This window comes from Pomacea canaliculata, linkage group LG12 (assembly GCF_003073045.1).
Source record: "Pomacea canaliculata isolate SZHN2017 linkage group LG12, ASM307304v1, whole genome shotgun sequence".
Taxonomy (NCBI): Eukaryota; Metazoa; Mollusca; class Gastropoda; order Architaenioglossa; family Ampullariidae; genus Pomacea; species Pomacea canaliculata.
In genome coordinates this window covers 9,364,831-9,378,616 of record NC_037601.1, presented here as the reverse complement: position 1 = coordinate 9,378,616, position 13,786 = coordinate 9,364,831, and the positions used below count along the sequence as shown (strand labels likewise).

At 44.2% G+C, this 13,786-nt stretch overlaps 1 protein-coding gene across 1 annotated transcript in view; it reads left to right on the top strand.

The window, feature by feature from the left end:
* The first annotated feature begins 7 nt into the window (after positions 1 to 7).
* LOC112576671 overlaps positions 8 to 13,786 on the top strand; it is a 110,247-nt gene continuing 96,468 nt past the window's right edge. The window contains 1 exon segment of the mRNA XM_025259296.1: positions 8 to 173. Coding sequence (XP_025115081.1) covers positions 134 to 173 — 40 coding nt within the window. The 5' untranslated portion in view covers positions 8 to 133.

Genomic DNA, 13,786 nt, shown 5'->3' with positions numbered 1-13,786 from the left:
ACAGCCATTCCCTTCCGGGTTATTTTTGGAGGTTGGTTTGGATGGAGCGTCTGCCAGCGTGCTCCTTTTGCGTTCCTCTCAAACTTTGTTTTGAGTGACACCAGGGAGAGATTCGATTACTCAAGGACCAGAAATGACGAGGAGGAAGCAGAACTACCCAAAACGACTAAAATGTAAGTTGTCTCAAGTTTATCTGTGCGTGAACGAGTCGATTTTGTGAGCGATGTGTGGACGAGCTTTGCTTGTTCTGTGCATTACTAGAGCAGCGCTAGCGCCTGTCAGACTCGCATCAGGCAGGCGTCAGTCGCCACGCTTGTTTGTCAACAGCGACGTCGCGGGCGTGTGGATACTACATGACGATCACTTGCGCATTATGGAGGCCTCTGCTACCTCTCTGCAGGGTTTTGTGTTGCTGCGATCGTGACCGGAATCTTGCTCGCAGGCTTCAGGCAGGTTTGTTCTCGCAGGTCGAGCAGCACTCGCAACGGCGAAGGACGAAGGGAGCGGAACCCGACCATCTGCTGTTTGTTCTGGAGGCATCAATCAAAGCTTTCATTGCGAATTGTCAATCAGCTGTCAGGCCGCCTTTGTGGCGCCCTTACAATCAATCTGGGTGGCTATCAGTCATGCTCCGCTTTTATTGTAAATGTATTTGTTCAGCAGAGCAAACAAAGACGCCTGGCTCGGGTTTGACAGTTTGCAAGATATATTGGCTAACTCTTGCATTAGATGGGATGATAAGATGACATTAGGCGGGTAGGGGGAGGAAGAGCCTGGGTCTGCGCGGTTGGGCGCGTTTATAATTTTCTCTCCACACTCGCCACCCCCTCGCCTCACGGGCCCCCCGTCGCGGCTGCTACGTAAGGGAGGCTTGTTGTCATCTCCTGGGGTGCAGGTAGAGAATGGATGGAATTCATTTGGTTCCGTAATGAGAGATACTAATTGCGCCATGATTGATGGCTAACGTTATCAGTCACAGAAAAACGCTCGCAGCACAAATAACGTCATTTATTTTTCATACTTGTCAGGCGTTTTTCCCGTAAATAACAGTTACTGTGGAAAGTGCTCCCAGAGGCCCAGGCAAGACACCAGCATTACGCAGCGAGGTAGGGGGTGGGTGGGATCTATCGCTCTCCCTCCCAAAGACAGGCGTTGTTGGGAGGGTTGGATTTTATCTATCAGCCTTGGCAGGAGGAAGGGAGAGGATTTGATTTGCATGTGACATAGCTGGGTCTAACAGCTGTCAGAAGCGTACCACTTGTCTTGCGCGTCTGACAGAGCATCCCCTAGATTTTAGTGACAGGCTGCTTTTTCGGGGCTGAATGTGCTGGCTCAATTCCCAACAATGATGGTATGAATTTCCTTCCTACCCACTGCACCCATGGGGTGGGAGGAGGGGAGGGGGAGAGAAGTCGAAAATAGACGGAAGATTTATGTGAACATTCCCAGTAATGGATCATGGTTTGGGATGAATTACTCCAAAAGACGGGCAGCTATTTAGTGCCGCTGTCTCAAGAGGTCCAGCTGCCCCTCACAAATTTATTTTATATCTAACGTGTTGCTCGTAAATCAATCACCTGGTATGACTCGCATGTACTGTAACATTGATCCTGTTATCTGTGGCACTGAAGACTTGAGAAAATGGAGTCACCAGATCTCCCGAGAGGGGGGTTGGACAGGGCTACCTGTTTTTTATCACGCCGGATTTCTCGGACTCGGAAGTGACCGCACATCAGACATCTCATTAACTTTTTGTGATTTATAGTGATCCCTGAGCAAGTATAGCGCTTGATCCCAGCCATAGCTCTTCCTCCCCACCCCCTTACTCACCCCCCGCGCGCTTCAAAGGGGGCGGGACACCTACAGCAGCTGAGCGGCTTGAAGGATAGGCGAGGACGGGTAGGGGCTGGGGGGAGAGAGAGAGAGCGTGAGGCGCAAGGAAGAGGGGGTACCTGTGGGTGGGATCAAGACTGAGGGAAGTGGCAGCGAGGCCGGGTTTAGCAGGCAGCTATTATGCTGGCATTACTTGATATTGACAGTCCATCTGGAGCCATAAATCACCGCTAACTGGCACCGGAATATTCTTGAAGTTAAAAAGGCAACGCTGGTGAAAAGGCTGCAGCCCGCTGAGCGCTTGGGTTGTGGCGAGCGCCGAGGAAGGGTAATCGCTGATGATTGGTGAATCTGGATGAAAAGTTTACAGTCGTTAGAAATAACTTCAGGATGCGAGAGGGGGATGGTGGTGGTGGGAGGGTAAGGTAGCATCAGCGAGGGTGTAAGAAAACCAAACGGAAGTGGCACGAGTATGTCGTAGAATACTCAAGCTCCACGTGCTAATACTGCAGGCGGTTTGACGGGGAAAGGGAAATAAACACATTTATGATGGGGTCGTCATGGGAGAATACTGTTGAACCTTACAAAAGTGTGCGCACACACACACACATTCATTTGCCGCCTGTCACATTTGCTCCCAAAATTACTTTCAAACTCCCTGCCGACTATCAAATGTTTCAGTAATAATCTTAATTTGGCCAACTGATATTATCGTTTATAACAAATGCTTCGGTGATAATTTCAACAGAGGCGAGATAGTATTATTGCTAATGATAAATGTTTTAGTGATAATTTGAATTCGGACAAGAAAATGTTATTGTTTATAAAAATGCTTTAGTGATGGTTTGAATTCAGACAAAAGATGATTATTGTTTGTAATAAATGTGTCAGTAATAGTTTGGACAAGAGAGCATTATCGTTTATAATAAATGTTTTGTTGATAACTCGGGCAAGAGAAGTGTGTTTTGTTGTGAGTAATTATCTCATCACAAAATTGCGGGGGAGAGAGGGTGTGTGTAAATGAAAGGTTCTGAAATATCCGGTTACATTGCAAAAACATGAATCAGAGGCGAAGAAAGTGGTGTGTCCGGCCGTTTGAATGATTTAAAGTATTTGTTAGGGACTGGTCTGTCAGGCTGAAGAAGATCAATTTAAGGTGTGGAAACGCAAGGTAAGACAGGTGAATACAAAATAAAAAAAGACAATGTGAGACAGAACAATAGCAATAAGCGGACAGAAAATGTTGACGACGACTTGATAATGGGGTCTGAGAGTTTGTTTTTGTTTTGTTTGTTTGTTTGTCTGTTGCATATCAAATAGCATTCGGCTGTCTGTGTACACCGAAAATTTGTTCAATTTTTCTTTAGACTTAAAGCAAAAAGATAATATTTCATAAAGTTGTATTGAGAGAAAGTCAACTTTTTAACGTCTTTCCGTGCTATAAAATAGAAAGAAACAAATATTGAAAGTAGAACAGAGGGAACAGTTATTTTCAATATCATTTTTTCAAGGTGTAAAACAGTAAGACAATGTTAAGAGAAGCTGAGAGAGAGAGAAGGGGGGGGGATTTTTCAGTGAAACTTTTTTCAGCATTTACAGCAGCAGGCAGCATTTACATTTAGTGTTGTAGGGGGTGTGGACATTTGTAGGAAATATTTTTTCTAAGCTGTAAAACAGGATGGCGATATTAAAATTTTGCGATGAAAGTTGATTTTTCTCTTTAACATATTTTTTCCCCCATCATGCCAAAATTTAGAACATTGCGAAGAAAGAGTGTGTGTGTCGATTTTTTGTTGTGAAACAGTTTTCTCAGCTTTAAAACAGCAAGGCAGTGTCACTTGTTATTAACAGCATACTAGAAGAGGGACGACTTTTTTTCAAACATTAGAGCGGTCGTTGGAGCCATTCAGTGACTGCACGTGCTGTACACGCGGCTCCTACAGAGCGATCAGCAGGCAAGATGGCGACAAGAGCACCCTCTCCCCTCCCCCTAACCCCCCTGTGCATCATGGCGTCATTAGCCTGTAACGGCAAACATTTTAGTGGCCGAAACTCGGACGCCAGACCTGTTGCTAGTGGAACGCCACCAGGCGCGTGCCCCGCAGACACCTATCAGCCAATCATCAGTCACGGATACGTCACGTGCCTTCCGATTACGCAAATTGGGGAAAGCCAGGCCCGATGAACGTTTGAGGAATGGTCCATTCACTGAACGCTGCTCGTTCAGACACCAGATATTGGGAGGGGAGGACAGTTAGACGACATTGCATAGTCTTGCTGTTTGGCTGTGTGTGTGCTTGTTATTTCCAATCTCTCATTCTTTAGTTGTTTTAAAATGGGATAAAATGTTGCTTAAAATAAAATGTCTGCTGATTGGTAGAAAAGGATTTTATCATAGTGCGTGTCTGTCTCTCCTTCCATTCATCTCTCTCACATCTTTTCTCTCTCCTCTCTCATTCACTATATATATATCTGTGTGTACCTGCTTTATGCATAGTTTGGTATATAACGTGTAAAGTGCACTTCCTGGTTTCTTCTATAAAGAACTGTAAAGGCCATCTATTTTAACACGGACTCTTTTAAGACGGAAGCAATAAACTCGGCAAACTGCGCTCTTGGAAGATTTTCTCCTTTTTTCAGCTTAAGTTTATAAAGTCTTTGGCTTTAAAAGTGCGTGGAAATGTTGCTTCCTTAAGATGTAATGTTTGGAGTTTTCCAGCTTGCTTCCTTTTGTTATTTATTCGTTTTTATTTCCTCATTGTATGGTTGTGGGAAGGGAACTATTATCACACTTTCTGTTCTCCTTTTCTCATCAGATGTGAGCAGCCCTTAACCTGGGTGCCCATGGGAGGGCAGTAACTAATCCCTGCATGATCGTGTCTTCTTGGTTTTTATGCTGAGATTTCTTGCTGTCTCAAAAAGTCAAGCATCACCTTTCACATAGCTCTCCCGATTTTTAACATTTCTTTTATTATTTGCTGGAGGTGTGAATGGGTGTCAGAAAGAGAGAAAGACGGGGGCGACCTTGCTTCTTATTCCTTCCTTGAATACTCCTGTTTTAGTGGCAGGGACTTTTGAGAAGAAGAGTGGAGGTGTGAGTAATTGTCTGGTAGCAGAAGGCATAGAGAGTTATTGGACCTTAGTCTTGTGTTACACTCAGTATACTACTTCTTCACCACGTGCTAGACGGGAAAATCAATCGCATCACCAAACATCAAAGGTCTGGGTCAGCGGTAAATTGTAAACTTGGCACGGAACACGGCAGGATAACTTTGCAAATATTTTCTTTTAAACTGTAGTGCCTAACTGCTGTTGATCTTGAGAGAGTGCCGCCTGTAAGTCCCTGTGCTCTGTCTTGTTGCGGCCCCTGGTCATCAGGTGACAAAAGTGAGCGACAGCTAGATGAGGAGACAACGCATGTGTGTAGTTATCATTGTCTGTTGGTCATCTATCATTGGTCATCTAAAGTAACCAGATCAGGTAGAAGTAGACTGATCGTGTAGAGAAAACAGCCATTTGAAGTAAGCCAGGTCATTAGGGGTCGGGGTCACCAAGCATACTTCAGGCAGATTACCTGTGTGTTCCTGTCAGAAGAGGATGGAGAGGAAACGATTTATTAGTTTTGAGATAGTCCATAGGGATCCAAAAAAGTGAAAAAGGTACAAGAGCTTGGCAGTTAATGGTCACACAAAGTGGGCGATGGTAGCATGTCATCAGCTCTTACAGGTTTCACTCTGTTAAACTTAGACTACCTGGCTGCTGTCAGAGGAGCAATAAAAGAGGGTTATATATGGTTAACACATACCACAACCAATGCAATATATTTTTTAATTTTCATGTGGGAAGGGGTAAGTGTTTCAGAGGTTATGTTCCGCGTCTATTCCTGAGTATATCATGATGACGATTGTCGATGGAGTGTTCAGGAAGCTGAGGTAATGGATTACTTCATAAAGGTGCAATTATTTTTATCAGCCATGTTTGTATTAAATTAAAAACTGGTTTTCAGACCCTGTAAGGATCGTTCCCATCACAAGTTATTCATGATACCAAACAGGAAAAAAATATTACACAGTGAAACAGTTGGCCGAAGGACATCTGACGAAACACGAATCGGATTGGTCACTGGAGGGATTTGGAAATGTATCAGTGTTTATGATTCGTCCATGCTGGTATTTTCGAAATGTCTCAGTGTCTATGACTGGTCGCTGCAGGTATTCCAAACGTCTCGGGGGTTATCGATGACCATCGCAGGCCACGAGATGGAAGCATCCTGCAAGTGACTTGCATGCAGCCGGGTTGCCTCCCCTTACCCCTCACCAGTGCACGTCACAGTGAGGCAGCGATGTTGACGGATAGGCGCTGACACCGCATTGGCTGTGGCTTCTACGTCTCGCGCCCAAAACAAAATAGAGGGGATTTTTAGGATGTTTGGCTAAACCTGGCGCTTTTCCCCGTGTTTTCTGGCTCATAGCGCAAGGACAATATCGTGGGCTGTATTATCTCAGCGTGATTGATTCTAATTGACAGCTTGTCAGGCCTGGTTCCCCGCGACCAGCTTTTTGCTTTTCTCTCCCCTCCCTGGGCGCACTTTGGAAAGCTGGGCAAATGTAATCCAGGATTGCTTTGACCTCCTTCCAGCTGGTATGGCGGGGAGAGTGGTGTCTGGATAATGTGGGGGAAAGAATGGACTGGGGACCTAGGAGTGGGGGGAGATATGGAGGAAGTAAAGCGATTGAGGCTGACATTCTTCAGCGTTAATACATCCAGGCATTTTGACAGTTAGGATTGAGATGTGGCAATAATTGGGAGGCTGATTCGGCTTGCTTTTATGTATTTTATCATTATTATTTTTTGTGACGGCTTTCAGTTGCTCTGCCATCCTTCCACCTACACAGACAACTCTCCCGCGGCAGCTTTACCTCCCCTTCTTTCATTATTCCCTCCCTTGGGTCCTACTGCAGCCATCTCCTCTCCCCACCCTACCCCCGACTCCATTCGCCCACTGCCTGCTGACCAGCTCACTTAACAGGGAGCACTTACAGCTTCCAGTGTCAGCAGCCTGTGTGAAGCATCATCTGGATTCGAACCACCAGGGGGTAGACAATGTACATGCTTAGTATCCTGTTTCACATTATTGTTTGCAATATCTGCAAGGAGTACGTGCACTGAGGTAACTGAATACAATACATGGAAACGTGTTTGGGGCCTTAGTATGGAGATAAGAAATATTTTAATCAACGTAACTCCTAATATCGATATCAGATAGATACAGATTTAGTCAATAATAATGAAAACACACCTAGTGTCAGGTAATTTTATAAACATTTTTTGGTTGTAGTTGGTCTTGTACAAATCCATTCTAGTAAGATTGAAATCAGACTGTCCGGCCATTCCTTTCGCTGACAATTACGCCTCCGATGGAGGCATTTATGTAAAGAACTTTAAAGCTCCCCACGAGATGTTGACAGTTGGGCCTATGTCCTGAGTACATGATATATTCACTAACGTTAAAATCCCCTTTAGGTGTCGAAGACTAGAACGGGGCGGGCGGGGATGTGGTGGTGGACGTAGTCGGGGATCGTTTAGAGTCCAAACTCTAGTCTGGGTTTTGATTGTGAGCAGGCGTAAGTAACTTGATGAACATTTACTGGAACTTTCCATAAATAAATGATTACCCTTGTGTCGCATGACCGCTGTGAATGTCTTGAGTTGTTCAGCTAATTTTTGCTATTAAAATGACGACGCCATCTTTTTTTTGTGTGGTCCATCTGTTCATTCTTCCTTCCTCATCGACAACTGTTTCTGGACTTGTGTGTGTGTGTGCGGATAGAGAATATGTAAAATTTTTACTATCGTTTAATTCAGTTTTCTTTTGTAGAAAGTACAGTCCTTGTTGCTTTTTTAGATAAGTTAGAAATTGTATCACTGGAGCTGGAATTTGTCTCAGTAGGACACCCCTCCCCCGAAAACTAATGTTATTTCAAATGGCCTGCTTAGTATGAATGTTAGCCTTTGTTATATTTTATATTTTGTCCCTATGGACGTTCGAGTAATGCAATTCCTCTGTGTGTTGAGAATATAGAAACATAGATTATAGAAAGATAAGCGCTTCCCTAATATTCACGGACTGAGAGAAAGAGTCTGATGTTCTGTGGAAATAAAAATGGAAACTCTGTGGACATAATAACAGACATGGATTGATAAAATAAAACGGAAAGGATTATCAATGGGATACAATCATGAAAACCATCCCCGAAAGGGGTTTGTTATCAGGTTGTTGTCGAAAGCTCGGTGAAGGCAGGCTGCGTGTTGGAGGCAGATCTGACGTCGCGAGCAAGCCCGTTATAACTGACGGTCTGGAATTCGGGCGCCTTGCCCCTGACGTTCTGGGTCACGTGAAGACAGCTCAAGACTGCGCCAACCTTATAAAGTCGTCAGCAAAGCTCCACTTACTTCAAACTACTTGTAGACACTTTTCAGTCTCAGTGAGCGGAGAGTGCACCACGTGACCACGAGACAGGCATCCGGTATGTGTAAGACGAATATAGTCTCCCCCACACGCCCTTTGAACTAAGCCTGAGATGAAAAAGAGAAAATGAAGTCGGTAATATTGCGCGAAATGACACACAACAGTAGGTCTCTGTGCAGTTGTTTGTCAAGCACAATTGGCTGCAAGCCGGTGTTAAGGGAGTGGGCAGGCTGGTTGTAGATCAATTACTCGCCGTGAGGATAGAGAAGCTGGAGGATACCACTGCATTGTCGCTGCATTTTTGTCTTCAGTTCGCCGCCAGACTACAGAAGAGCATCAATTTCTTTTTTTTTTCTTTTTTTTTTTTTTTTTAAACCAGTGAGCCAGCATCACTCATCCGCGACTTGCCGAACAATCTTTTCTGCGAAGATAAATGTTTTGAGAAAAAATCGGACGAACTGGAAAAATGGGTTTTTGTCAGCACACAGCTTTCTCACCTGTTGCTGGCGATCACTGCCGCGTGGCTCGAACAAAGAAAAAATATTGTATTCGGATCAAAGACGTAGCTCGTCATTATATAAAATTATTCTGTCCAACCTTTCTTTCGTTCAGTCGCTGTTTGAGGTAATTATTGTATTGTTTTGTTTAAAACAAATTGTTGATTTGTTCACAGTATATCCCCGCCAGCTGTGACGTCAGTGTGACAGGTGTCCTTGATGGGTAGTTGCAGTCTGGTTTGTTGGGGTTTTTTTTTGTTGTTTGTTGTTTGTTTTGGTTGCCGTGCGAGGGACAGTAGGTGTCCGATACCATCCTGTGCTTTACCAACCTGATACTATCTCAGTCTTACCATCTTGATGCCATCACGTGGTGCTCACAAACTGCGAGAACTGTGAAACCTGTTGAAAAATTCAAAAAAATGCGAGATTTTCAAAATGGCGTGTGTGTGTGTGTGTTAGGTGTGAGAAAGAGAATGTGTGTGAGAGAAACTTTTGATGTCCCATCGCCTTTTTCCAACTTAGCAACCATTTATGTCACGCAGCACCAAAGAACTTCCAATGACAATTAGTAAAAGTGATTATAAGAATCCCGGGACTAATGTGTGAAGCGGGAATATATAAATCACGAGCTTTGGACAAATCCCAGAAGTTCGAAACCGAGGTTATGGAACTTGAGAAAAAGCAATGCATAGACCCGAATATGTCAGGACTAATACCACATCAAACATTTACGCTTGTTTTTGTTTGTTTGTTTGTTTTTTCGACGACCTAAAACTATGAGTAGTATGTTTGAGGGGATATTTCCGCTGCAGACATTAGCACCTGAATGCCGACATCCGAGTTTTTACCCAAGAGAACTCTCATCACGTTCATTAGCCAAGCAAGGAGGAAATCTTTCTGTGGGTGAAATCACTGTTTACTTCAGAAATAAACACACCACAGTCAACAGTTTTTTTAAACAGATTAGTTGTAGTTTGCTTTTTGTCGCCATCGGAGCTTTTCTTGGACTCTGTTTGCTGACGGACACGACATTAACTACAGACGTGTCTTCCTGAAGCAAGTGGAGAATTGCTCGATCATCTGTATTTTGTACGGTAGTCTTGCTAAGCTCTGCAAAAATATTTCACGGTGTTGACTGAGATTCTTGTATCCGTCCTCTTCATGTTGTACGTGTGTATGCAGATAGAAATATTTCTCTGTTGACATCATACGCTGTCTTTATTCACATCAAACGCCGTCAGATTTTACTTTTATCTGTTTTTGCTATACTTTCATTCTCCTCTTCCACTCTTTCTTGATTGGTATTATTTACACTTCACTGGGGAAAACAATGAAACATAAAACACCATAGTTTTTGTGCATACTGGAAAACCAATAGTTAAACGTGGCATTGGTGTCGATACGTAAGGCTTTAATTTTGTATTTCTTTCTAAGTTCAGGTGCATCTTTCGCAATTAAAATCTTGGGTATTTTCTTCCTTTTTTTTAACCCCTCTCTCAAATTTTTAGAGTTCTATGATTTGTAGAACTGTGGATTTTGCTTCTAACGTTATCTGTCTCAGGCTCCAACATTTCTTTTGGTGATGTTTCATACATCTACAGGCGGCCTGCAGTCGTCGCTAGGTCACGGACACACGGGGTGGGGGGGAGACGTGGCCATCCGTTTGTCACGTACAGATGGAAGCAGATTTCACAACAAACGAATGATAGCTTTTTTTTCCATTACAATAACATTGAGCGTCAGTAAATATCAGGGAGAAAAGCAGAGCAACTGCTTGTACAGACAAACATCTGCTTCTGTGTGTGCATGTGTGCATGCGCGTGCAGAGGGAGGAAGGGAGGGAGAAATAAACATTAGCCCCAGTGCAGGTAAACGTCAGTATAATTTGTATTGCTTTCAGTAATGCGAAGGAGCAAGAAAATAAAAAAATTCTCGTGTTGAGAGAAGAATTCACCAGTCGGGAGGCTTAGTGATCAATTTAAAACTTTCAAGTTTTGTTTATCGTCAACAGCTACTCCTCTATATATTCCTACATCTTCCTCTACCTCCAACCCTCTCTCTAGAACCTACTCTCTTAAACCCATTCTCTCTTTCTCAAGAAGTTTTCAAATACATAACGTTCTTAAAAATACAAAAAATGAGTGGAAAACGCACTATAAATTTCATCTTCATTAATTTTTTATTGATTTATTCTCATGATCAAAGTGGAAACTGATTGTAGACAATAAAAGTGACTTTCCTGATGACTGTTAATTCATTTCTAACTCTTCAGATTCAGAGATGTGACCTGTTTATCAGGAGCAAACTAAATTTTAATAAGGTTTGTAAAGTTTTATTTCACGTATAAACATCAATGAAGGGAAGGACATGAGTATCGGGAAAGCGCCAACCGTCTCTCAAGGTCCGCCACTGATCCCCCGTGGTCACTCTTGTTGCGGAAGTTGCGGCCAGTCGCGGTCATGTGACCTGACGGGTGCGGAGAGACGACAACATCTGCTGGCCTGCGATACGCTTGTCCACCGCAGGCGCTACAACGACTCGTATCGATCACAAGGCGGGAGCCGCGGTTGGCCCTCCTCCCGTCACCATTTCTTGACTTCCGGTTACACAATACTTCAGCGATGCTTGCACAACACACATTCTTGTGTCAACACAGCGAGGCGGCCCTCCAGCCTGCTGCACCAAGATCAAGGAGACAAGTTCCAGACGAGACAAAGCTGTGCAGGTGTCGCGGACAGGCGAGGGGCGGCCTGGGTTGTCACATATCCGGGTGCTGGGTGACAAAGCACGATGGGTAGGATGAAGGGTTAGAGAAAAAAATCTAGAAGATGGACAAGAAGTCTTGCACTAATGCTGCAATAAAAAGGTCGAAAAGTCATGTTAGAGTCGGTCGCTAAGGGCTGTCGGACATATATAGATCAACTATTGAGCAAGGTTGGCTAAGTCGACATTCCAAACTGAATGAAGTGTTCATCCCTATCTGACCCTTAACCTTAAGTTCAGTTTGAGTTTGGACCGACACTAAATATTTTATAAGCTGGTCGACGAAACAAGTACACTCCATTGGGTTGTGGGGCCATGTTCATAGAGCAAGTGTAAGTAGTTGCCCAGGGGTAGGATGGGGACATCAGAGACTCGTTACCTGTGTCTCTAGTTACGACACAATATCTAGACCCGCGAATATTGTTTTATGTTATGATTTATCTCATGGAATCTTTGCCACTGCTTTAGAAGTATCACCCCAGGGGTAAAGCAACATCCGCAGCCGACAAGACCCTTTCCCTTGATTTACTCCAGATAACGACTTCTCGCTTGAGATTACGACCTCTGACTTCTGTGTCAGGTGGAGGGGACTGTGAGTGTAAGAAAACAATGTAGAAGCTGAGGCTTTGTACAAACTTTTCAATCAGGCTGTATGAAGCGACAGCACTAAATCGTAACGTGTTCTCCGTTTTTAGCCGCCTCTACCCACAAGCGGAAATGGGTAGCGAGAGCTTGCCTCTAGGTGGCAGCACGTAGATAGGACGGACAAATGGTGGAAGGAGAGGAGGAAGGAGCGACAGGGCGAATGTCGTGAGAAAGCGACATCAAAGACTACGAAACAGATGATGATGACGATAATGAGGAGGTGGGGTGTTTGGCATTGATGATTCGAAAAAGGAATGGCTAAAACGAGCAAGCGAATATTTTTTTAAAAAGTGTTATGCCGGTAAGAAGGAAAAAAAAAGCTAAATGAATAAGTACAAAGGGGAAGATAGGAGAGGGGTGGCAGATCAGAGAAGTAAGCAAAGCCTAGGTTTGAGAGAGATACGAGACTGTGAATGACTCGAGATGGTTCAGGGAGAGGGCTAGGAGAAAGGGTGGGGTGCAAGGGGAGTGAAGTCTCTATTCAGACCCCTAAGAGCCCGGAGGAGGCCGGGTGCTTGTGGTGCCACACAAAAAATGCCACAATCGCCGTGTCCCAGATAAGCGGACTTGACTTATGAGCGCGGCGTCAGGCACCGCCGCCACTTCCAGACAGTAGAATAGAATGGGATGAATTATCCGCCCTTGGAAACAGTACGCCAGAAATGGGTGGAGCTGACAGACCTGTTGGTGTGGGGAATGAGTTTCTTGCTCTCTAACTCCCTCCCCCGCCTCTTCAAAAGCAGATATCGTTCAAGAAACCATCTGCAGGTGTCTGTCCCTTATTGGTGGGGAATTAACGCCCTTATCCTGAACTGATTGGTCGTACAGCATGCCAGAAATCAGACTCATTTTACCTTTTGTCTTCTGTTAAAAATTGTAGGATGAAGTAACTCCGGTACAGCTGGTTTTATTCGCGAAAATTTAAAAAAAAAAAAAAACCTGGTTGCTAGTAATTGGAGAACAAGCTACCTTATCGAAATCTTTAAACTGGTAAACAGAATTTGTTATAAAATATTAAAGTCATCTGCATTTTTGCCGGCAGTCGATAACTGAAGATTATTGTAGCCGTTCGTGAAAGCTGAGGCAGCGTTTTCTTTTTCTCAGGGTCCCAGAGAGAACATTAGTGTCAAATATATTTGTTTGAAGTTGAGCTGCTTACGATGCAAAACATGCAGCAGGAATTTCAGGTCCTCCCAGCTGAAGTTCTTTACTGGAAACTATTCCGATTCCTTGTCCAAAAGGAAGAAGAAAAAAAAAACTGAAGGCATTTTTGCCGTGGGTGGGGTAGGAGGAGAAAGGTTAATGGGATGAGTAGCAGTGACGCTGCGGTAGAAGAAAGACGAGAGGGAAGGAGTCAAGCACGTGACATGCCAGTCGGAGTCGCTATCAAAGATACGACAGTCCATCATTGCTGGAAACAGACGCAAGAGGCTGGCCGCAGCCGCCATCGCCCAATTTTCGTCTTGTCACTTATCAACATTGTAGCCTGCTCGCTTTTATCCGTGTAATTGACGCGTGTATCTGTTCTCGATAACGCCGCCAGAGGCAAGACATCTGTAGTCACGACCTTCTCCAATGG